The sequence below is a fragment of the Struthio camelus genome, chromosome 9 (genome assembly GCF_040807025.1).
Source record: "Struthio camelus isolate bStrCam1 chromosome 9, bStrCam1.hap1, whole genome shotgun sequence".
NCBI classification, from domain to species: domain Eukaryota; kingdom Metazoa; phylum Chordata; class Aves; order Struthioniformes; family Struthionidae; genus Struthio; species Struthio camelus.
The window spans coordinates 23,040,099-23,065,362 of NC_090950.1; the positions used below are offsets into that span (position 1 = coordinate 23,040,099).

A 25,264-nucleotide genomic window follows, 5' to 3' on the forward strand; every position below is an offset into this window, starting at 1 on the left:
GATACCATCTGAATAGTATTCTTAGATCTTATTTCTGAAAGGGATCAGCTTTCCTCAGGTGCTATGAAGGTGCTAGTAGCTTTAATACTGCTTGTTCAGCTTCCAATCCACAAAGCTGTACCAGCAGCTCTCCCCCCTCCCTTGGGCTGCGATGACCCAGAATCCGAAGCAGCAGCTGAATTAGCTGTGAATTATATTAATGACCACAGTCATCATGGATACAAGTTTGCCTTAAATAGAATCGAAAATGTCCGCGTGCTACCCCAGGTAAGTGAGGAACTTGCAGGCAGAGCACTGTGTTAAAAGAGGAAAGGTCTGGAAAGTACCGACTGTCCCAGCAGGGGGCTGCAGCCTCACATGAGGTAAATCAGCGAGGCTCCACTGACGGAAATGGGGGAACGCCACCTTGCAGCTGTTGCGATCCAGCTCCCTGGACTGTGTCTCTCAAAGAACAGAAGAGGGGGGAGAGAGAAACGTTCAGGTATTTTTTGTACAATGGTAGAAAGGGTTCAGTTTACCAGCATGCTTGTTAGGGCAGATCATTCAAAGCACTGATTCGTGAGCCCAGGAGCTCATCTGCAGCAAAACTGTGAGGATAACGCTTGTGATGCAGATAAACATTGGCTAAATGCATACTTACCCTAATTCCATGCTATCAGTGATTTTGTAGTAGGTATGAATTTGATCTAATATCTTACTGAGCTGACAAGGAAGCTGAATAGAAATAACTGTGGCTTGTAGTCGCATTTTCACTAAGATCTATTTGCATCATTCTGATAGTCTAGAAAGGCTGTAGAAATGGTCATGAATACAATGCAGGCACACATTCAGAACCTTTGCTTTTCTCTAAACAATGAAAAGGGTACCATATATTAACGAGAATGAAGCTTCAGGGCTGTTTTCTATTTGCAGGAGGGTGAGGATGTCAATGTCATTTACAAGAGAATAAAATAGATTATTAATGAGATCAGAAGTCTGCCCACAGTATTTACACAAAAACACTGGTGACGCTGCTTTGCTCATATTTAATATTTTTACACTAAAATAACTTCATTGGTTTAAATGGTATCACTTGACTGGCTCTGGAATAAGAGAAAGACATCCTTATATGTGCCTCCAAGCCGCAGAGTCACTCGCAGAGCTAGGGAACCCCATTGGCGATCCTTCCACTCACATACCTGATGTTAAGAGTGAAAAAGGTGCAACTGCAACCATAAAAGATCCTGCATCCCATGAACAGCATGAGTATTTGGGCTGGAACTTAGCTGGTACAATTCAGTGTAATCTGCATGAAGTGAATGGGATTGGCCAGTGTGCACCAGGTGAGAACTGATCAGGTTTATAGACCAGGGAGTTTATTTGGTATGTGGTCATAGAACCATGGAGTTTGTTCATCAACAAAAGCAGCTGTTATTTTTTTTAATTGCCCAGCAAAATAAAATCAAGTTAACTCAGAAGAACTAGCCCACTACATTCAGTGGTGGACTTTCTAAAAATTATGGGCTGGTTCCTTAGCTGGCAAAAAATCCACGTGACATCAATGGGACTTTGTTACTTACAAAGTTATATAGCAAGAACCTGCTCCTGACTCAGTTACTCTAGGGTATACCTGGAGCCATCCAATGGCAGTCAGCAACAGAGATCACAGTTCAGCCCCAGAGGAGAAATCCGGTGATGTTTTGTGAAGTAATTAATACAATTCTTGTATTTTTCTTCCAGGGGCCAAATAACGAGATACTGTTTCTTGAACTTGACTTATTAGAGACCGAGTGCCACATCCTCAACCCTACGCCTCTTGCAAATTGCACAGTAAGGAGCTTCACAGAACACGTGAGTGTCTAAAACTTCACTAGCTCTGCGCAAAAATGTAAGTTCAGTGTGTTGGTGCTAGAGGCTACTTACTCTTCGACCAGTTAGATTTGCAAGCTCAGGCTGCAAATGTTACATTACTGTAAAAGCCCACAACCGTTCAGTCACCTTTAACTTTCCTGTTGCTTTAGTTGCCCTCAGGTCATATGTTCTTTCTGTAGCTGCCCAAAGAAAGTGCACCTGAACATCTTCCCCTCTCAGTTCCAGCATCCCTCCTCCAAAGTTTTTTTTCCCTATGCTGTAAATGGAAAGGTCTCTGTGTGTTAGTGTAGGAGACAGGAGAATAGGGAGGTAATTGACAGTATAGTTCCTCTGAAAAAGAATGTTTTTTAGCACAGGCCAGGGAATTAGTGTTACTGTTGTGTCTGCCATGGTTTGTCTATAATATGAACCACACCAAAGAGTTCAGTGTGTAGAAACCATGAAGGACTGCAGGATAAACATGAAATAAGACAGCGATGTTGCTTTTTTCTTCCAGTCATTGTGAACGTTTAGCCCCCTTTGCACCAATCCCCGCCAATTCTGTGTCCCTACAGCATGCCTCCTGCTTGCCAAACTCCTGGATTTCCTCCAGGTCTTGCTATGTGAGGAGGACAGGTCACTGTTGGCGTCACATTTCACATGAAGCTCATGCACACTGTAGGGCCTTGTCTAGGGGTTCCAGATTCAGCCCTCCGTTGCCAGTCTAGATGTCACTGCCCTGTTGCAAACTGGAGACAGGGAAAGTTGTGAGCTAGTGCAAACCACAGCTTTCAGCTGGCAGTGTGTGGGCTGTTAACTAATGAAATTGCCTCAAGTCTGGCCACCAGGGACTGCAGGAGAGCTATTCCCCTCAGACAGGGCTCTGCCCTCAAAGTAATGCTCCAAGGGAATTTACTGGCACCCGAATATTTTGGTCTTATGCAAATACTATTCAGCTCTAAAAAGTTTCCCTAACCAAAGCAGTGGAAGTGCTGTCTGAGTACAGGCAGCTTTGCTTTTTGAGTGGAAAGCAGAGTAAGAAATTGACACTTTAGTTTGCTGCTTCTAAAAAGGGGCCCAATTCACAGAGCTCATGGCTCAAATTGAAGCATAATCCATCCTATACGCACCAGGGCTCGGATCCCATTTTCCATGTAGGGGGAGGGAACTCTAACTGCTCCCTCTTGCCAGTGACTCCAGCTTTACCTTTGACACCTCTTCCCCCGTTGGATCACCCAGCTCGTAAGCCAGCTCCCGCACAGGCAGCACACTCTGCTGTTACCATGGCCACTGACCAGCAGAGATTAGTGAGAAGGTTATCAAACGGCTCTGCTGGAAGTCTTAATTCGTGAGTATTCCTATTCTTTGCTCTTTATGAGAGAAGGACCTGAACTAAACATCTATAATCTGGATACCCTGGCACTTCTGATACTTTTGAGATCCAGATTTGGATCCGAATTTTGCAGCCAAGGTCTGCCTTTTATAAAATCACAGACACCAGTAAAAGCCTAGCAGGCCCTTTGCTTTCAGACTGATTTTGCCAGGAACACTCAGCCAGGATCTATTCTTTTGAATTTAGTAGTAGTTGCCCTTTTCAGAGATGCTTATTTATCTTAACGATGTAACCCGCTGAATTTTGTCTCTCTCTAGGCAGTTGAAGGTGATTGTGACGTTAAATTGCAGAATTTGGATGGGAAGTTATCTGTACTTGCCAGCAAATGCCACTCACATGCAGGTAAAGACTTTGTTCTTTAGGTTTGAATCTAGTGGCAGCGGTTACAGTTCACTAGCCCTTCTGGCTCTAAGCACTGCCAAGTGCTGTGTATAAGTATGGCATAAAAAAATGACAATTAATGAGTTTTCTAAGCCCAGCTGTTTTGGAAGTGTTCTCTCCCTTGCCATATTTCATTCACTTACAAATGTGGCCCTCTCTCTTTGGTCCTCTTTACTATGAGAGTTAAGATTTGATAAGACTACCCAGGGAGAAGTTCCCAGATTTGACGTGGAGATGGCAGGCACTCAGGCTCTTCCCTCAGGAGTGTAGCCTCAAGAATTTGATTCCTTGTTGCTGAACTAGAGCTTGCTGAACTTCAGAGCCCTTTGCAAGATGCAGTTTATTTACTAGAGTCAACACTTTCAGTGTTGGCCATGGGAAGGTGGAATCGCTATTCTGTATGAGATGTCTTAGGCGTTACTTTCAGAACTGGTGACTGAATGAAACAACACACTCATGCACACACGATTCCAATAACTTAGAACATCTTCATTTTTCCACCATTCCTTGTGTGAGCTGAGACATACATCTTTTCATTGGTGTCACAGATAGCTTGACACAAAGAGAACCGATTAAGAGGTAAGGTTCTTACCTGAGTAAGAACATTCAAAATGAGCTCCTGAAGTCCATGACATTTTTCCTTGAATAAAGATTTCAGAGCTTCAGTGGCAAAAGTTATGTGAAATACTGCCATCTGTAGTTTGTACTGCGAAAAATCCTTTCCACTGTAATTTGGGACAGACCATGAAACACAATGTTTCATGTCACTGAATAGATCTATAATGTCTTCAGAAATAACCTGCCATCTGATGAAAACATAACCTGCCTGGTTTCTCCTGTAGACTCAAATGAAGATGTTATCCAAGTCTGCCCTGACTGTCCACTGCTGGCAAATTTAAACAACACGCAAGTATTAACAGCTGTTACAGCTGCACTCAATGACCACAACAGCAGAACTGCTGACGTCTACCTCAAACTCCTTGAGATTGGAAGAGCCCGAATACAGGTAATTGCTAGAATTAGAATATTATGTAAACAGAATATTTCTTCTACGGTAATTGCCCAGTGATAACTAGTTGTGTTTGCAAATAGACCTGGCTTGCTTTAAATTGCCCTACTGAATTGCTCTTGATCTCCCAAGGATTCTGTGTCCTCTTAGCCACATGATTCCCTCTGACTTCAGTGGGAGATGCAGAGCTAGAAACCAAACTTCTTAGAACATGAGCCTTTTATCATTTCTCAGCAGCTCTGCAATTTCACACTGCAAAGTCTGCTAAACAATATTCCTGTTTTATCAGTATCACCCAGTGCACTTGGTCTTCGTTGAGTTTGCTGTGGCTGCCACGAACTGCTCAGCAGAAGAAGCTAAAGAAAATGTGGATGCCTGTCAGTTGCTGCCTGACGATCAGTCTGTGAGTATGCCAGCACAGCAGTCCAGGTCTAGCCATTTCAGGGGTAGAAAAGAGGCATGCTCTCATGCACTTGCCCTTGTGCAGGAACAGACCTTTGTAAAGACAAAAGTGCAAGAGCTGTATACTTTCATGGTATGCTTTTCAACACATAATTTCTAAAGCTATATCAGCCCGTTCTCTTCTCCTTGATGTATCCGGGTTGAATCCTGATGCATTTTAGCATATTTCTAAAAGGTTGAGGACAAAGGTGTCCTTAACAAAAAATATTTTTAATAAACAGAATATATGTTATTATTTATTATTCTTAACACGTGCAACTGAAAAATTAGGCTCCTTTGTACTAGGCAATATACAAATATATAACAAAAGGATAGACTCTGCCCTACCTTCCTACAGTTTAAGTTTTGTCAGTGTGCTTTGTTCTGATACATAAGTTCTTGTGAACTTTATATACACTGTATACTTTACCATGCTAAAATTATTCTTTTGTATCTAATGAAATTGAGTCCAAGCAGTTTTCATGGGTGGGAACCTTCTACCTAGCCAAATTCCTATATATTTCCCCCTTCCTCCCCCATAACCAGAAATATAGAGGATCCTACTCTGGAATAATGCCAGAATTTCACATATTTGCTGGTTATATATTTAAACAGTCTGGCTTTTGAATCCAGCAGGCTCAAAAGCAAGCACTTGACTGCTCAGAAAAAAATATATATAAACAATGTGGCTACTTTCTTAATGTGCTAAAATTAAAAATTGTAATGCAGACCACTTCTATTTTATAACCTTTCTCTTGACTGTGTGCTGTTTTGCCAGAATTTCGGTTTCTGCACGGCAACAATGGCAACACAACCCTTACAGGACGTCCAAGTAGACTGCAAACTTTACGGACATCAGGTATCAGCTCTCTGGAAATCTGCATCCTTTTCAGTGTATCCCAACCTACTAGTACAGTTTGAAGCAATCACCCTGAGTTTACCTCTTTCACTGTAGATTGCATTAGCTATCTGTGATAATTTACGAGGTTCACTTTGTACCCTAAAAAAAAATAAGGTGGCTCCTCACTGTCCTATGTATTCCTGCGCTAGGAATTCAGTCATCTGTGTCAACCCTGCTTGACACAGCTCCTCCCTTCCTAACCATCTGGGAACTTTACATGCCTGGTAGGGCAAATGGAACCAAACTCTGCTCAGCTAGGGGCAGGGCTAGCTAGATGTAAGACATAATTGAGCCTCTGTGGTAGATGAAATCAGTTGGGGGCTTCTGCTCGTATTCCTTAGACCTGACTGAATTCAGGGATCCCTCACCTGCACTGCTATAGCAAGGGCAGGGGACACCTAGGTACACAGCGCCTGAGCACTCACCTGTTATTTTAGCCTCCTTTTGGCCTGAGATGGGCTAGTTGGTGTCTGAGTACTTCTTACGGACCAGAGCTCTTGGTAACACAACAGTAATGGTATCTGTCTAAGGGGTATATGAAAGAGAGACTAATTCAGATTAGGGGAGCAGCTTGGTTTGAGTGTTTCACCAGCTGCACAGGTTGTACTGAAAGTTTACGTAGCACAGAATTTGGTGCTAATGATCCACTGGCTATTAGAAATGTTCTTCTGGACTCCTGCCTCTGTGTTCAAATCCCGATCAAAACTTCCCTGATGGTCAGGAACATTTTGCACCTGGGTGGGGGGGCCTATGTCTAGTCAGAAACAGGGTACCTAGTAATATAAAAATGATCCCTATATAATAAACCCCACGTCACTGAACACACACACAAACTGTTTTTCTTTTCCAGCCTGGAGTTACCTATTCTCAGCCAGGCCAAGATACATCAGCAGGACTGCTGCCCAGTGTACAAGGCTTCACAAACCATAATCTCAGGCTTTCCCACAATAACCCTGTTGCATCTGAATCCAGCTCTTCAGAATTTACTACTTTCACGCTAGCAGCAAAGTCTGTAGTAAAAAGAACAGTTGCAGAAGTTGCTCAGCATGACAAAGTAGCTCGTCCAGTTGGCTTTGTGCCTCCTCCTCCTCCATGCCCTGGAAGGATCCACCATTTTAAGATATAGGCTGTGTTACAGACACAGCAAGCCAGCTGACTGAAGGATCAGTACACAACAGCATCACCAACACACGGAGCACATCAAATGCAAACAGCTGAGAACACTTGAATCTTTGAGCCCCACTGAGTTTCACCTTGCAGACAGCAGAGCAGAGGCCAGGATCTTGCAAAGACCTGCTTCAACATGCAGGGGAGTGCAAAATATAGCAGTTGTTTTCTCTACACACAGGGATGCTCTAGTTAAAATACAGAAAATATTGTTTCAATGACACTGTTGAGCTGTACAATAGTTGTAGCTTTGTGATAGAGACACCAGTCCAAAGGTTACTTCACAATAAAACATTCAGCAGAAATGCTCTGTTACCTTATATCTGTATATATTTTCATTTAGTTGTCAAGCATCTCCTTCATGGCATTATGAGTCATATTCTGGGCTTGATTTCAAAAACAGTAAGCTCCTGCACTTCTCATCAGCTTCTCTGGGATGTGTGGGTGCTGAGCACTGCAGAAAATCAGGTCAGTCCTTTCTTTTGATCACACACCAGAAACACTAAAGAAGTGACAGGCAAGACATGCTTTTCTCCCTTCCACCTTAGTGTATCCTAGCATGTACCTACTTTCAATATCCACCAAAAGTACCTCACTACTTCTGGATATGACATAATGAATAGTAACAGCATCCATACCTATGAAAAGAACAAAGAATCAGGACATGTTCATTCCTGCATGGCCTGAAAGCACCAATACTTCCAACCAAGCACATTTGTCCTCTCTGTCTTCTAGCAGATACACAGGAGTAATATGATCATAGTGTGCACATGAGGGAATACCAACTAAAGGGAATAAAAATATGTTTTAGACACACGTCTCATGCAATGGGGCCCAGACAGTGAAGGCAATTTACCACTGTACTAATCTCCCTATTTTTCTTAAGAGACACGTTAGAGACAAAATCTACCCTAGGCAGAGCAGTAATAAGGGACAAGGGCCAGAAGGATCTTTACTGCCAGCCAGACTGGAATTCTGCAGGCCTGGGGGAGCAGTCTCAAACACAGTCATGAATCTTTAACCAGGAACAGCACTTGCTACAAGATAATTATCAGGCAGCCAGCAAAACCTGCAGAATACATGTCATTTCTGAACTATTTCAAGTAACTTATGCTGCTCTCTTAGCTACCATCATCCAGCGTTCAGTAAGCAATACAACTAACATTTGTTCCTGGTGAGAGTGCAACAGGTTGCTATACAGAAGGGTTCTGCTCTGCTGAGTGAATGGGGGAAGGAAAAGTCGTATGCGCTTACACCGGTGCTTCAGCTGGGTGTTTGCAGGGCAAAGAAAGAGGGACAACAGCCCAGACTCTATGAACCATAGTCTCACATGGTGGCAACACACTGCCGATCAGCTCTCCCCACTGAGGCAGCAACTCTCTCGTTTCAAGAACACACTGAGTTCTCGCAGGAACCGTAACGCAGGCTACCTCACAAGCTGCCACCTGATTGCTCAGTGATTTCTTGCTTCTCTGTAAAGCAGTGGCTCCAGTGTTCTCAGCATGCAGCCATTTGTTTTAAAAGCGCTAGTATAGTGCTGTGCAAAATTTTAAAAGTGGTAATAATGTAGGAAGTCCCTACCATCCAATCCCATTGTATGGGACAGAGTATAGGGTTTAAAGAAATAGTTACTATTTTGATTTGTGATACTACTAGAACTTCAGATACGCTAGATGGGCTTTTTAATTCCTCAGGAATTACTTTTTCCAGCTTTTGGATTTTTAAATCCAGGAGCCACCTTAACCAAAGCATACAAAGTATCTTGTGTGTAGCAAAGTGGGTATTAAGTTATAAAGACAGTGTTTCCAAGGCTCAGAAAATTCTCCCTCTGATGGCAGAAACAGCATATTTGTAAAAAGGATCCCTGCCCGGAGGGATTTCTGAACTCAGAAAATGCTGCATTCTCTTGTTGCATTTTCCAACCACACAAACAAGCGTATATACATTTGCAGCCTCCAGGCTTCACAGATGTTCTCCTATACCTGGCCTAACTACTCCATTTTTCCCTAAAAATAATAATAATAATTAAAAAAAACAGAATTACCCTGTGCTCTCTCTTGTGATTATAGTTAGTAACTGCACCTCATCTCCTTTCTTCCTAACACTTGTCCTCTTAAGGAGCATTACATTTTCCACTACTGAAGCAGTCACTTTGTCGCCCCCAGTATGGCCCTGGACTCATGTCCCTGCACTTCAGTAAAAAATGATTTAGTAACAGATCCTCTTGGCAATGTGTGATATGAAATTGCAATATGTAAAATAAAAATGCCTTCTTCCCTGAAATGCAGCATGAAAAACTGTGTAAGATCAGCATCACTGACTGGCAATGCTTTTCACCTTTTTCAAATTCTGTTTTGCTAAAGCATATGTACTTCATGTGATGCTTTGGCTGGACATGCTCAGATTTCCCAGCCGTGTCCATGTTTTGAGGTCAAGTACTTGAAGAGAGAAATTTTTTCCTTTCCAGTGGGTAGAAGAGTACAAAGAACAGAGTCAGTGAGTGATATAACAATTCCTCATTATAAGAGGCACCGACACAGCCAGTACTAACTGGCACCAAGCTCCATAGAAATGCCACGTACTGTAAGGATAAAGAAAATGAGTTATTATCCTTTAGCTGCAGGGGAAGCGTTCCCAGGCACAGGGAACAATGTGAGCGAGTCTGCATTGCTGCTTCTGCCGTTTCTGTACTATGGCTACAGCAGTGTTTCTCAACATTCATTTCTTGTATCCCTTCCCTCCAGGATACAGTTTGTACATCAACCTTCACTTTGAGTTTGAAAAGCAGCTGGTGACACATGAGGTGGCTCAGTCTAGCAGCCATGTGACCCTTTGGTCCTGCTATCTGAGTGTTCCACCTTTGCCACCAACCAAAGTCTTCTCAGAAGAGTTTCAGCCCCATCCCTGCTGCAGCTCCTTCTTCCTGGCTGCAAAATCCCACCCCTTTGGACATGCCCTGGGCTAGGTTCTGCAGCCTCCCTGAGGAACAGACTTTGAGCACTGCTGGGCTAAAGAGCTCAGATTCTTCTTACTATCAGTAAAAAAAAGAGACAATACATAAAATCAAAAAGAAAAATTTACAGTACTGTTAAATAGAAAAAATGTTGTCCTCCACTAGCACTCTTCCTTCCTCATTCAATATAGGGCAACCCTCAAACATAAAGGTACTCAGCATCATCCAGAAGACAGCTGTGGTCACAGAGCCTCCCATAACACAAAACGAGGAACAGAGAAACAGTTACCCAGTTTCTGTTATTTTTTCAAGGTGAAAAGCTGCAGGAGGATTGTCTCTCAGTAGGACACCAGTGTCTTTCATGGGGATCCTCCTCAAGTAATTGTGGTCATCACTTCACCAGATCTTCAAGATCACAGGCAAGTTTTTGTACAGTTACTCCTGCCCCTCTCAAGCACATAGTTCCTTACAGATTAGCCACAAAGCACCCTGGTGTCATTTCAAACTAACGTTTTTCTGAGCAGAATTTTCTGCGATCATTTTTCATTTCTACTCAGCAAATCACTTGAGAATCAATAGTGACTACAGTGCAATCTCTTTGCTGGCAAATCAGCCTCCAAATCTGGCAGGGGGTTAGTGTGGCATGGGATGAGTCCAAGAGGATTACTAAACCTGCATGGCTTCATGTGTCCTAGGTGATGCAATGGGAGAGTAACTATGCCAGTGAATGGTTCCCCCCATACTCACAGTCCTCACTCATATCAGGCTTTGACTGTTCTAATTGTTGCTGAAAAGGAATGAAGGCAGAGCACGGAGCTGTGCTAAACGAATTAAAATGGTGACACTGCTGGACCAGTTTTCTTTGCCCCTCAGGCCTGTAGCCACAGGCTTATGATTCTCCTGTGGCTTCCTGCAATTTAAACTTGAGTAGACTGTGGCAATGATTAGAGGAGAGAAGCCAAGGAGCTAAAGATTAAGTAGGTGAGATTCCTTCCTTTGAGCCAATTCTGACCATATAGTATAAGGGAGACAATAACACTGAACAAGATAAAAAACTAAGGTCCTAAATCATCTGGCCAGGAGACAGTTATGGGATAAGTAGCTGCATTTTACAGAGAAGTCTGGATTAAATATGGCAGAACTATGCAGGGTGATGTGAACTGGCAAGAAAACAACCGGATGTACGTACTTATTGATTCAAAGTACAAACAAGAGCAAAAGAGAGGTAGCATTAGGAGGAGGCTACTGACTACAGAAAGTCAGATGAAGGAAGTTCTCTCTTCAGTTTACTTTACATACTCTATTCTCTTTAAAAAGCTTTTTTTTTCTGTTAGATTCTCCCCTTCAGACCTTTTGCACTGAGGCTTGCATCATCAGTGCTGGTTCCATAATTTACAGGCCACCTCCCTCTCCTCCCTTCTTGGCGTATGACTTTAGGCAGTGCTTACTTCCTCCCTAAGTTTGGTTCTCAGGTAATAAAAATGTTTTAATTAGTATGGGAGTTCATATACAGCTTGCCTTGCCTCTAAACCCAGAGAAGCATAAAGGTAGGCACTGCCAGGCAGAGGCTGAAACCAGATGGAGGCAAAAGTTAAGACAGGAGGAGATAAAAGGAATTAGGACTTGCCCTCTGGCATCAGGAGAAACATAGAAAGATGGAGAATTTGTAGAGAGCTTTGCTTCATGTGGCAGTGAGAATAAAATCAGATGGAAGGAGAAGGGGATGAAATAGGAGATGTTCGGAGCTCAGGAAGCAGGCCAGCTGAAATCACAGTGGGTAGGTGGGAAATACCTGGTAGGTGTCAAAAATTGAGAGGTGCAGGCAACATCCTCAAAAGATGAAGACAAGGCACTGTAGGGCAACATATCCTGTAATGATGCTTTCAATAGCCTAACACTGTTTGGATAACCTTGGTTCACTCATTGTCTATTTCTTCCCACCTCTTACAGCAGCTCATTTTGCAGCATCCCACCAAAAGGAGTGAAGCCTTTGGGGCAAGAATATGTGTTTATAAGCTTGTCATATCTATGCTACTATATTCAGTTACGGTGATTGTTACGTCCCAAATGAAGACAGTGGAAATTCCTGCTTAAAAACAGACACCATGATGAAACTGTTAAGTCTTTACAGTACATGGCTTTGTTATTATGTTATCTAAGAATATTTAACAGCTTGAGCTGGCTTGTGCTCACTTATTCATAGGCTTCTTGTCTGGAGGGGGATTGCATTTTGCTTGCTCGGGGTAGAAATACACAGAGAATGAATCCAAACACAGCTTTCCATCCCAACCAAACTGACTGCATATAACTTAGATGGTCTTTGCATTTGTTTACAATTTGCATTTTGTTATAACATGTACAATGTGTAATATCAGTCAACTCTGGGGCCCTGACCCTGTCCCCATTCAAGTCAGTGAGATCACTGCTATTGGCCTACATGGGAGCAGGACTGGATCACTGACAGAACAGATCTGGAGCCAGAGCTGCCCTGCCTGTAGCTTTATTTAAGCAACGCTCGCTTCTTAGGAAAGTGGCTTTGTGTCTGTATTCTCATCCTTCCTGATGAGGTCAGAGCTATATGATCTGCCCAGTGAAAGACTGAACTGGAAATGTAAAGCCAGAAGGAGAACGAGTTCTCTGGTTTCTGAGGAAGCTACAATGCTTTTGTAAAAACTGGTAATCATTGACTTTGCGTTTGCAATTGCAGCTGTAGGATTAAAGGTGATGGTAAAAAGGGGACATGGGTTTATAAAAGAGACACAGCTCCATCATAAAAGCCTGCTCTTTCAGGCAGACCCCTCTATACTGACTTCCCACGATGGTTTGCTGCACTGGTTTTCTAAGCAGAATGGTCTTACTTATCTCAAAGGTCTTTGGCATACAGGTGCTTCGCTCCTGGGCTGCCTCTCCTCCTGCCAGAGAAGTGCCCACTCCATTGCTTTCCCCCAACTGTAACACCACCACAGTAGAGGAGGCTGCAGATCTGGCTCTTCGTCAGATCAACACTGACCGAAGAGAGGGCTATGTACTCAGTCTCTATTGAATTTTCAGTGTCCGAGAACATCCCCGGATAAGTTACCTGCTTGTTCTACCCCTGTCTCTCCTGTGAAAGGTGCTGTGTCTATCGCTATTCTCTAGCAATAGGGGTTTGAACTAAGAAATATTTTAAAAGGAAAATGTAAAGTTACATTTCACAGGACTCCAGGGGCCATGTCAACTTTACACATAGATGACTAGAAACAGTTTCATCACCGCTGTGGGCAATTAGAGAGCAAAGCTCAGGCACTATTCTCTGCTGCTTGCCCCTGGAACAGCTCCAGGCATCAGTACAAATTCAGTATGAAACACTACTGCTCTGATTTAATTTAATTTTACACCTTCCTCCCACTGCCTTGAACAGTTGGAGTGCAAAGGCTAATAAGTCACTGTGCATTTTGCACAGAAGATGTGAACACTAACAGGTGTAAACAAGTCCACCTTGGGACCAGGGAATTTCTTCAGAGACCTCTAAATGATGACTCATTCTCCAGAAGAAATCTGAAACCAGTCATGTGCAAAAGTTATATTGGAAATGCATATGGAATATCACTCTTATCTTCAAATATTTTATTTCCCTATGTGTGCTTAATTTATTTCTATTTTGTGTTACAATAGCTGCATCTACTGGCACCAGACAGGGACAACCTGAAAGGAGTGCATAAGGCCCTAAAGCACAAGGCACTGTGCAAACATACTACTAACACTGGCTGCCATGCTTGCTCACTTCCCATAATCTTATCTGAAAAGCTATGAGTTCTGAACCCTAAAAGAAAAATTGGCTCATTGCCAGATGTTTAAAGCTCTCTTCTGGAAAGGATATGTCACTACTTCCTGGACACAAGGACAGTTTCACAAGGACATAGTTTATGCAGATATGCCGTGAATTCTAGCAATCTGAGATCTCACCATTAAAGACACTTTGCCATGCTTTGCACTATATTCACTCTGTTTTGCTTTGCTCAGGTGATAGAATACGCCCACAAAACAACTGCATCAGTTATCTTGGGAATAATTTCACATGGGATGCCATCAAGTTGGTCCAGAACCTGTGTCACCAGTTATGTTGTTAGGGGCTCAACTAGCCCTATCCCCGAAGATATACCAAGGGGAAAGCCTGGGGTGTTGCACATGTGGTCACAACTCAATCTGCCATGTCAAGCTCCAGCTAAAAGATGGCCCTTCAGGGCTATTTTCTACTGAAAAAAATTAGAGCAGCCCAATGACCACCCTGGACTGCAGCATGGTCGGTGCAGACATGCTGTGAGCCACTTGATTCATCTCCCCACTTCTCCTTCACTGTAGCAAGTCTATCCCAGCACAGGAGAAAGCTGCTCCTTGTTTGTGATATGGTCTGTCACTAGATTTCCCTAGAATCTTCATTTATTTTCTTTAAGGCATACTTTGCTTTTTGTTCATTTGTTTTTTGTTTAATTTATTATTATTTTTTTTGTGTATGCATCTAATATGCTTATGCTGCAAATAAGATGTTTCAAGGCACTGTGTAAAAACACACTAGGCCATCTAAGCTCCTCATCGTCTTTTTGCTGTTGCTGGAAGAGAACACATAATAAGCAGTCAGCTATGTCAGGGATATTCATAGCTGGTAACAATGCCCTCTGCAACCTTCTATTCTCCACAAATAAATCAATAAATTAGTATTTTTTATCAGTCAGTGGGCTCTCCTCACATTTTTTACCAATTCTTAAGATAAAAACATTTTCAAAATTATTTTAAACTCAAACCTGCCCTTAAGCAACTTGTGGTTTAATTTTGCTCCCATTGAAACTAATGAGTCATTTGCCATTAACTTATATGAAAGCAGGACAGGGCCTTCCTTTCACAGGAGATATTCATGATTATCTTCACCGACAACCACTTAAAATTACAAATCAAGCAAAAATATTTCTTCATTTCTTTCCCTCCCTGCAGCAGGTCAACCCACCACAAAGGCAATGCTCTGCTGTTGCCAAATCCCTTCTGGCTACAAGGCTTCCATTCCGCTGGTGATACTAGCATCAGCAGCACCGAGGAAGGGATCATTTTGTCAGTGCAGAAAACAGATATATGTTTTTATTCAATACTAAGCAGATATCAAAAGACCCTTGTGTAATGGTCTTTTTATGAGAATTAAAATAAGGACAATGAAACCTTCAGAGATCTGCTGAGCTCTGGATAAACCCCAAATGATCCTTTTCACAGTGGAGGGTGATGCATAAAGAAGCAGGCAGACAAAAAAAGGGTTGACTTTATAACAAGCTCATCTGTGTATTAGAGCTGGTATTATAAGAGAGCTATAGGCAACAGAAAATACAGAGAGCCTGGCTGCATTTAGTATTTCCAAGATCACCGAGCTTTTGAATCAGTCTTCACGATTCAGCTGAGTAAACCCTAACATCAAACACATTTGATCATAAGAATATTTTGTTAATGTGAGATGTGTGTGCTTTCACCTCTAGAATACCCAAATGACCAACCTGAAAGCTCAAGTAACCAATCCTAACTTTGGGATTCCTTAAAGATACCCATTTTCCCTGCCTATTAACTGTTCTTGTAGAATAGCCTTACTTATGTTTTTCTCATAGAAGATATATTTAAAATTACAAGCCTGTACCCAATGCTGCACTCCTCAAAAAGCACTTACATTTGCAGAAAATGGCAAATACTCTTTGATTAGACCTACTTTCTGTTTCTTAATCTAATCTATATTAGCTACTATTTTAAGGACACATGACACCATGGTATTTAGGTACTCCACAGGTAAACAGAAAATCACAACTATTTCCTTCCACAGGAGGACCTATGCAGCCAGGTGTGAGGATACTGAGATGCAACTGTATATAGTGCTAGTGCACCTAAGCTTCATTCTTTGTCGAAATAGGTTTTGGTCTTTTCAAGGACTTGGAAAACATTACATATAACTAAACTTCACGATTAGAATTGTAGGTAAACCCTGAGATTTCAGTGCCAGGCTTTGCAAGACTACTTCACAGAGCACTCAGAAAAAGAAAGATAACAAAACACAACAACTGGTATAAGGTATGCTAAGTGTATATGTAATAGTGTGTATGTAAATACATACACACTTAGGCATGCTAAGTGTGTATGTAATACTACAGCTTAGAGAAAAAGTTTATAAAACAGTTTACTCATTCTTTATACTTCTTTTTTTCTTTTTTTTTTTTGCTCTTTTATATTTAATGGGTTTACTCATACATTTACAAGTATATACTTTAGAGTTCACATATAAAATCACATCCCAGTCTCTCTTCAGAAAAAAATCTCTGTATTATGTGACCAGAATAGTTAGTATCACTCAGTCTCCTCAGAATTCAAGAACAGAAGCCTCTTAATGTTCTTCCAAGAAGCATAAAAACACAAAAAGCCAGTAGTAGTCCAACCTTTAGGTGCACTACTGACTGGTCTTCACTTGCTGTTTAACAGAAATCAAAACTGAGGCACAGAAAGTGGACCCAGACTTCTACAGGGCTCTTTTTTCCATAAACGAGTGAAACGAACTAGGAGTGAAGGAACGCTACTCCCATTCAGCTCTGCCCTTCCTCCCTCTTTAGCAGAGGCATAATCTCAGCCTAAACAGGCAGCTAACAGCCATGTGCAAGTTCTTTAGGCTGACTGGAGATGACAGCTGCTCTCTTTCCAGCTCTTCAATCCAGTAAATAAAACATGAGCCTGATGAGCTGTATCCCTAGTAAGTACCCCGGAACAGTGCTTGCCCGTTATGTGTCACTTGATAGACGGAGCTGTACTTTTAATATTTCCCTGTCCCCCTCCCATGGAAACACATCTGTCCAGATGTTAAGCCCTAACTGCTTTTCATACCTACGCTGCAGAGAATTCAGTTAAGGTTTCTGGACTTAAGCACAGGTTCAGAACTTAAGAACTGGCCTGAAGCTTTAAGTGAGCCAGAGACATTCATGTAGATTTGCAAGGTCTCTCATAGCACTTTCTGGTATTTGTGAGAGTATTTAAGTTGTGCACCCCAATGCATTTGCTGTCTTTTTACAGTGACTGCAAAGCATCCATACTTGAAGAAGACACTACTGTGAGAAATAAGATCCTTCTTTTCATATACATGCTAGCAAAGTCCCATGTTAACAGTTTACTATTATTTATGGCATTTACTGTCTCATTCTTACTGAAAGCAAAACAGCCTATATTTCAAATCTAATCCTAAAATTCAGTTGACTATTAAAACATCACGATTTTTGTCTTTACTCTTGGGTTCTGGTTGCTTCCAGAATCAAAAGGCTAACACTGATTCCAAAAGGCTGTTCTTAAATTAAACGAAGCTAGATACATGACCAAGCCTGTTCTAATAGGGCCTGATTTGGCTCACCTGATTTGCCACAGGTGAAAATCTGTCCCGCAGAATGTTTAGCTTGTGGATATTTGCATGTACCTCCTTTGCATATTTCGTTTCTCTGTCTCTCTCTTATGTGTCCCTCTTTCATTCTGTACAAAACTGTACAAACTGTCTTCCTTTTTTATGTGTTTAGGAGATCACTGGTTCTGCCTCCTATCTCATCTTGGACGTAGTAGATACCATATGCCACGTTCTCAGCAAGAAGCTGCGGAAGCACTGTACATCCAGACCTACTCATGCAACTGTAAGGACTTTATTTGCATACCTAACCTCAGGTATGAGAGTTATTCAGGTACTACAGAAGACAGCAGAATCCCTACCTATGCACTTTTTGTAGGCAGCAGAGCTTAGTTAGAAAGAAATCAAAATCCCTTTTTTAAGGCTCACAATTTTCCTCTGTACTTTCTTATCAGTCTATGGAACAGTGAGATGTATTTAAAAAAATGGAAAGAAAGTTTTTGACCGGAGCTAATCAGCAGACACGGACAAATAGCTATGCTAGAGCGTGATTTGGAATACATGGTATACTTTTTATAGTAACTCTGTAAGACTTTATTTTAAAGACAGCTTGTCAAGAAGGGAATAAAAGAAACTCACTTTTATATAACATGTGATCTTTGGTTTAGTTTTACTCTACTTTTATTCTGAGAACTTCACAAAAGTAGTATTGAAAGGGGAGAAGAAAGAAAATCCAGCAAAATACATGGTAAAGACAGAAAGTGACCTAAGCCTGTTGCTACAGGTGACCAAAATGATTATGAAAAAGTAAAAAATAACTTTAAAAATGGAGATTGACTGGAAAGAAATTCTGCATATGGAAAAAAAAAAAAAGTCTGATTAATTTGTCAGAGCTGCTTCTTCGGTCAATCAATTTTCATTTTTAAATGGAAAACCGAAAAAAAAAATTCTGCTCATTTCTACTTACAGCACTTTTAGCAGGAAAAGGACCCAAAGAAAGCATGACCAGTCCCCTTTTACGCCTTTGGAAGCTTCTATGAACCCCAGAAATGTATGTCCTGTAGGCCTCGATCCTCCATGCGGCAATATTTAAGAAGCACTCAGAGAACATTCATCCAACTTTTAAACACAAAGGCCAGTATCTTTTCTGCCATGAAGTCAGAGTTTCTTTGTGTGTGAGGGTGATCTTGCAGAGCCACAGAGTTGATTTAGGGTCTTTCAAGCCATTCTCCTTCCTCACTATGGACATTGGAAAGAGGGAAAAAGCTGGAATTGAGGTGACTGGATCCCGACACACTGGGCTGATCTCCAGCACTGGTTTTTAGCTGTCTGGGCTCTGTATATCCACGCAGCTCCCAGAGTAGGAGCTTGGCCAGGAACAACAATTTATGACACTTGAGCAGTTCTTAGCTGCCGGGAGAGTGGTCCTGGGGACACCAACCTGCAGATAAACACTGCACAAGTACGACTAAGAATTATGGTGAAGTACACCAAGGGAAGATCTGGCCTTTTATTTCTACAGGGTCTATTCAGAAGAGAAATGTGCTTCATTCCCATTTGAGTATTAACACAGTTTTTTTTTTTGTTGTACAGAATTTCATGACTGTAAGAAGAAAAATGGTGACTCACTGGTTCCAGGTGGTCACTGCAAGGCCGCAGAATTAATTGTTCCTACCTGTTTATATTGTTTTAGGTTTATGGTCAATGTAAAGCAATTATCTACATTAATCAGCCAAGGAAAATTGCTCATCTCAGTACTTACGAGTGCATTCTACAGTCAGGTATGTCTTTGTTCAACACACTTTAAAAGAGGACTGGAAAAAACTGTTTGCCATATAGCATTACTTTAAATTTTAATTGTAATAACGGCACCACAGTGTCTCCATTCACTTTCAGCTGTCCTTATTTTCTCAAGCCAGTGATCACAAGACCATTGCGGTCCTGCAACACTGAGCAGTGCCGAGAATAACTTTGTTCTCATTTCATCTCATCTCTCTGCTGGGAAACTCAGCAGAACCTCTGTATGGGCTTTTACCATCTGGTCCAAAAAGTATTTTTACGGGTTTGTGAAAGACAAGTAAGAAGCGCAAGCGCGCTGTCAGCAAGCTGGACTTTTTAATGCAGTGTCTCTGCCTCCATTACAACATTTCTAAGGGTCTGCAAATACAGGAAGAGTGAAAATCATTAAGTGACTCAAACCATATATCATTACTTTAGGGGACTGGAGCATGGGTGAGTAGGGTTAGGGGGCAGAGATTCATCTACGTGACAGTTCAGTGACTATGTCGATGGCTATCGCAACTGTATTAAATATTGTTTTAACATATTTATGTAAAAAGTTTAGAGTATGTATAACAACCAAAGACACAAAGACATAAATAAGAAATGGATGCAGACACTTCCCTACGCTGTCAACATGCTCTTACGGTTTTGAACACCTGTCACTAGTGACACTGTTTTGTTTGAATAAAAAGTTCCACGCAGGTATATTGGGGCAACATGTCCTGACTGCCCAGTTGATGACTGTCCAACTGAGCCCAAATATTTGGAGGTTGCTGTTCAGAGCCTTGCCAAGTTCAGTGAAAAAAGTGAACAGACCCATTATTTCTCTGTCCTCAGCTGAGGTCACAAAAGCTTCAATGCAGGTAAGCCAAGAGTCATCTGACTTGCTTTAGTCCTAAAGAAGTATGGACCCACCTGTTACACTTAATGTAAGTCGTTATGCCTTACAAGTTGTTTATAAGTTGAATCTATATAGTATAGAGAGTGTTTCCAGGGAGAATTCTCCCGGGAAATGAGGAGCTGCATTGATCCAAGAGTGATTCCATTTATTGTAAAAAGGAGGGGTTTGTTTTTCTTTCACAACTCAAGATGCAGATTGGCATCCCAAAGTTCAGGAAAGCTTCACTGTGAGCTCTTTCTTCCAGTACCACCATAAATTAGTGACTCCCTATTAGAATGTATTTTATAAAGCACAGTCATGCCTTCTAACACTTACCTGTAGTTCACTAAATGAGTTTAAACATGATTTAAAATTAATTTTAGACTAACAGAAAATTAATGATCATCTGCCTAAATCCTGTTTGTTTACCACAGCAATATCCAGTCTCTCTAAAATTCATTAAATATAGTCGGTTTGCACTTTCTGTCTCAAACTGTTATATAGTACTACAACGCACTATTTAACTGTTCCTCTCTTCCAACCCAGAGGTACTTGCATTACGGCAATGGAAAAAGTGATCCTTTTCTATAAAGCAGCTTGAAATGTTCGACAAGTCACTAACGAGAGTTTCTGGATGTCTGGTTCTATGTAGATGCTAACTTCTTACAAAAAAACAAACTAGTTTCACCTATAGCTAATTGATGAGTTATTAGGATTGTGCATATACAGAAGTAGAAAATAATCAGGCAATAAAGCAGCATTGGCAAAAAATATTCTTCTGTAATACAAATGGCAGAAATACCCCAACTAAAACCTGCTCCATCTACAGGTAGCAGGACTTTGCATTCACTTTAAGGTATGTCAGATTTTTTCCTCTTCCTGACACATGCACAAGGGCTAATTGCCACTGGTCTCTTATTAACAGTGGGTCGTTGGTCCTGCACATTTTGCAGAGTTTACAATTCAGGAGACATCCTGCTCCAAATCTGATTCTGTTGCTGACATGTCCAAGTGCAAGCCTCTGTCATCTGAATTAGCTGTAAGTATTTTCCCTTGTATAAACACCTGTTCTGCAGAGACTATGATTCCCCAGTGACTACTTAGCCTATCTATCTCCTTTGGTTCTTTGCAGACAAGAATCAAAGCATAGAGGAGTCTTTTGGAGGACTGTAGCTCTATATGGCCTGCAAGAGTATAAAATGCCTTAGAAAAAATAAAGTCTTTCACTTAAGTTCTGAATTCTTGCCTAGAAGTCCATTACAAAGAAAACACACACAAAAAAATCCATCCAGAAAATGGCCGGTAGCTACTGCTTTATAAAAGTGAATCCTTCTTAAGGATTTCTTTAGAGTAACCAGACACAGTGAATTGCAAACGTGGCATGAAGATTATAGTCATACTGTGATCAAGTCAGCTATGGAAAACATTTAGGAATTAAGAGGAAAAAACTGTAAGAGGAGCTGAAAGACTAAATGAACACACTACTCAGAGAGTCCACCTTCTTAAGTCCCATCTTCACTGGGATCAGAGCCATGTTACCTCCGGAGCCTGTTAAATACACAGCTGTTAGTATCAACCTTATGGTTTCTTACACTAGTATGGTGTGAAAATGTTTTTTCCTGAGAACTGATATTATGTTCTCTTACAGACCTTGCCTGCATACTGTATTGTCGTAGCTGGACCTTAAGCAGCTGGCTTATTCTTGCTATCATATCACCTAACCCTCCTTTGCAAAATATAAGGTCTTTCCAAAATGCTGCCCTCCTTTGTAAGCTTGCCAATCCCAAAATAAAAGTTTGCCCGAGCTGCTTAGCCCTATAAATAAATGTAGAAGCTAAAACTATTCAGGCTTTCGTAACAGTCCATTTTACAATATAAGAGCTAAATATCAGTGCTACAATGCGAAAAAATACTTGCATTTTCTTTTCCAGAAAATGGTTTCTGCAAAGGCGCTGTAATAAGAAGTGACTGGGAACAGAAACAGATTGTGGAAATATCCTGTGAAATCTACAGTCCACAGGTATTTCTAAATCTAATCTTAATATTGCAACAGTAACACTCCTTTACAAAACAAGAACTGAACTCTTGAAAGCCCAGTGATTTTTACATTTTCTTATCCACAAAGATAAGGGGCTGCAAGAAAGTGGTGAAGCCAAATCAGGAAGAAATCCCTCTTGTGATGAAAAAAAAGACTGTTGCTAGGTGGATAAAAAGGCAACAGAATAAGCGTAGAGTCAACTATGCAGAATGTGTTCAGGATGTTTTACAAAGGAATAGTAAATAACACAGAGAATTCAAAGAGCAGTGACTCTGTAGTTACCCAGTTTCATGCACTCATCTCCACTGGAATGAGAGGTAGTTCTATCTGTCTATCCTGGGAGTTTCTGTTCTGCAGCTGGTCTTTGAAGACTAGAATTGCAGCAGATTCCAAGTATGAAGAATGACCACATCGGAAAGATTTTGTAATAACTTCAATATAGGTGATGTTTATTGCCTGTTATTTTAGGCTCCTGTCACTGAAGAAGGGAAGCAGCAAACTAACCAGAGACTTGGACGATCCAGCCAGAGGCATCAAGAAGCTTTCCCTTCAGAGGCCAACCCTCTCTCTCCCTATCTAGAAAAAACAGTGGGCTGGGTTAAAATTCTTCCCCCTTCAACTGAGGACACCTCTTGCCAAAACGTACCAGAAAGTCAAAATGAACACACAGATGGAAAGCCAGTTCCATCTGAGGCAGCAGGACCTATGCCCAGCAGCCTTCCAGCAGCCTTTGGCACTCCTGATGGAGAAAAGATTCAAGTAGACAAACCAGATTTGACCACATCAGTGACTGGACCAGTTATTCTCCCTTTCCCTGAAGAATTTTCACTATCAGACACATGCCCAGGAAAAGCAAAGGAGACAGATTCCACTCTTGAGCCTTTACAGGCTAGAAAGCCTACCAAAGACCAGCCAGCATCCAAGTCCCCTCAACCACTGCAATAAAATGATGGTCACAGTGACAGGGTGGTCTTCCCATTTGTGTAACATCTCAAAATAAAAAAAAAAAAGAAAGAAAAAGCTCACTACACTCTTCATCTTTGGCATTCTCAGCTGTAAGAAAGCACAGGGATAGATTACAGAAAGAAATTTAATTGAGGCATTTTCCAACAAAAGAATTTGTAGTTTAATTCTCAATTTCCTCCCATCAGTAAGAGCATGAAGGAATGGTAACTGCAGAGGGGAAACGCACTTGCAGGGCCAAGACAGCCCAAAGGCACCAGAAGAAAACGTTCTCAAGAGCAAAAGTCTGCCAGGAAGCAGCAAGGACCAGCTGCTCCCTAAAGGACGGGGAGCTGGGAGCCGAACATGATAACGAGCCTGGCAGGGCAGGGGCCTTGCCAGGTAGGGCCCCATCTCATTGTACCCAAGCAAGGCAAGCAGGGCAGACCCAGGAATTGTAGGCAGGTGCAGCCAAGAGTCTAGACCATTAGATAAGTCCCTGGTGATGAGGTAGGTTCGAGGTCAAGCTGGGAACATGAGTTAGCAAGACAAGGTCAGGATCAGGTGATTACTGGTGAAGGTAACCAGGATCAGACACAGCCCAGTGGTCACCAAGCAGGTCCACAGTGACAAGGCAGGTCCAAGTTCAGTCTGGGAAGTCAGACTACAGGTCTGAGTCTAGGTCCAGATCAACAGGGCCCATAGCCAGGCACACGCATGGCTGCGACACAGCAGGAGCTGTAGCTCTGGCCGGGGCCAAATGCTGGCACTTTAGCTTAAAGCAGCTCCCACGGGAAGGGGGATTGGCCCAGGCTGTGGCATCCCTGCAGCACTGTCTGGTAGCCTCTCTCCAAGGGCAGCAAGGCAATGTTATCATTAAGCTGGCCCTAAGCCCTGGCAGCCAAACCTCCAGGAGGGGGATGCTCTCAGGACCCTTACAAAGTCAAGCCCAGTGCAACAGTGTATAAAATGGGGAAGAAGACTTCAATATTATTTAGCATTAGAAGCTAGGGTTCTTCTACTGTTTTCTGGGCTAACATCTCAATGATAATGAGATGAGCTTAGTATATTTTTATTTCCCGTGGAAATCCCATGCATCTCTTATCCTGCCTGGAACTTCTCAAGAAATATTGTTTATTCCCTAACGCTTTACATGCTCACTTACACAAAGCAAGTGGAGAAGGCTACCCACTTGCCAGCATGTGAACCCTCTGCACTTGATTCTGGCTGGTGGAGAACCAAGCCCCAAGCTACTCAGATTCGTCTGCTTTACTAACCCTGCTGTGCAGGTAAAATGACAATTTACAAAATCAGACTAATGCTTTCTTGAGATAGGTCATATTAACCAACTGCTTTATAATAAAAAACACAGGGACACTCTACATCCTAGGCTAAGATAAATCAATTTCACTAAAGCCAGACATAGCAGCGTACTGACAATAACAAATATAAATAAAAGAGAAGACAAGAAGAAGAAGAAGAAAGAGCATGGGACCTAGATGAGGCCACAGATCCTTTCTCCAGTTACAAGTAGACCTGTATGAATCACTTGTTCAAAAGAAAATCAACAAAATCTTATTGTTTCTGAAGTTTTTATGCTGCTGAGTCATCACTAGAGACGCTTGGATATTTTTCCACTTGGAGTCTTTCAACAAAAAATTCTGGGTTTGCTCAAGTTAAAATATTCTGGCAAATATATAATTTGGGTAAAATGTATTATTTTAGTATTATAAATTAAAATATGAATAAAAAGACAAAATTATATTGAAATATCCTATGGAGATGCTTTCAAAACAATTCTAGTTTTTTTTATTTCACAAAACTCTTTGGGGCCTAATTTTTATATAAAGGAGCAACTGAAATACTTCAAAGACTGAAATAACACAAAAGGTTAGGACCTCACCTACATGAAACACATCAATTGAGCCAACATTTTTTTCATTTTAATTCCATATCATGAGAAATTTCAACATATTTTGTTTTCATTCAATTTCAGGATGGAAAATAATTCAAAAACATATAATTCTCCAAAAACCAGAAAGTTCAAATTCTGTCCAGTTCTTAACACAATATGAGCTCTAGGCTGTGTCAACATTTCCCTTTTCAGCAAGGCATCAAATCTCAGCAGCTTTTTCTCTCATGAAGTTTCACATTTGCCAGCTCAGGTTT

The 25,264-nt window shown here is 41.5% G+C and overlaps 2 protein-coding genes across 2 annotated transcripts; both read left to right on the forward strand.

The window, feature by feature from the left end:
- AHSG (alpha 2-HS glycoprotein) lies at positions 1-7,442 on the forward strand. Its single transcript, XM_009677273.2, has 7 exons — positions 1-267; positions 1,720-1,830; positions 3,481-3,565; positions 4,447-4,610; positions 4,903-5,016; positions 5,833-5,913; positions 6,806-7,442. Exons 1-7 carry the CDS (start codon positions 64-66, stop codon positions 7,079-7,081), a joined length of 1,035 nt encoding a protein of 344 aa, XP_009675568.1. The 5' UTR covers positions 1-63; the 3' UTR covers positions 7,082-7,442.
- A 145-nt stretch (positions 7,443-7,587) lies between these two features.
- FETUB (fetuin B) lies at positions 7,588-24,810 on the forward strand. Its single transcript, XM_009677272.2, is given in 8 exon segments — positions 7,588-13,160; positions 17,629-17,739; positions 19,147-19,234; positions 19,928-20,070; positions 20,072-20,098; positions 21,041-21,158; positions 22,047-22,135; positions 22,622-24,810. Coding segments are annotated over 8 exon segments (1,320 nt in total). The 5' UTR covers positions 7,588-12,893; the 3' UTR covers positions 23,099-24,810.
- Positions 24,811-25,264: the final 454 nt, after the last annotated feature.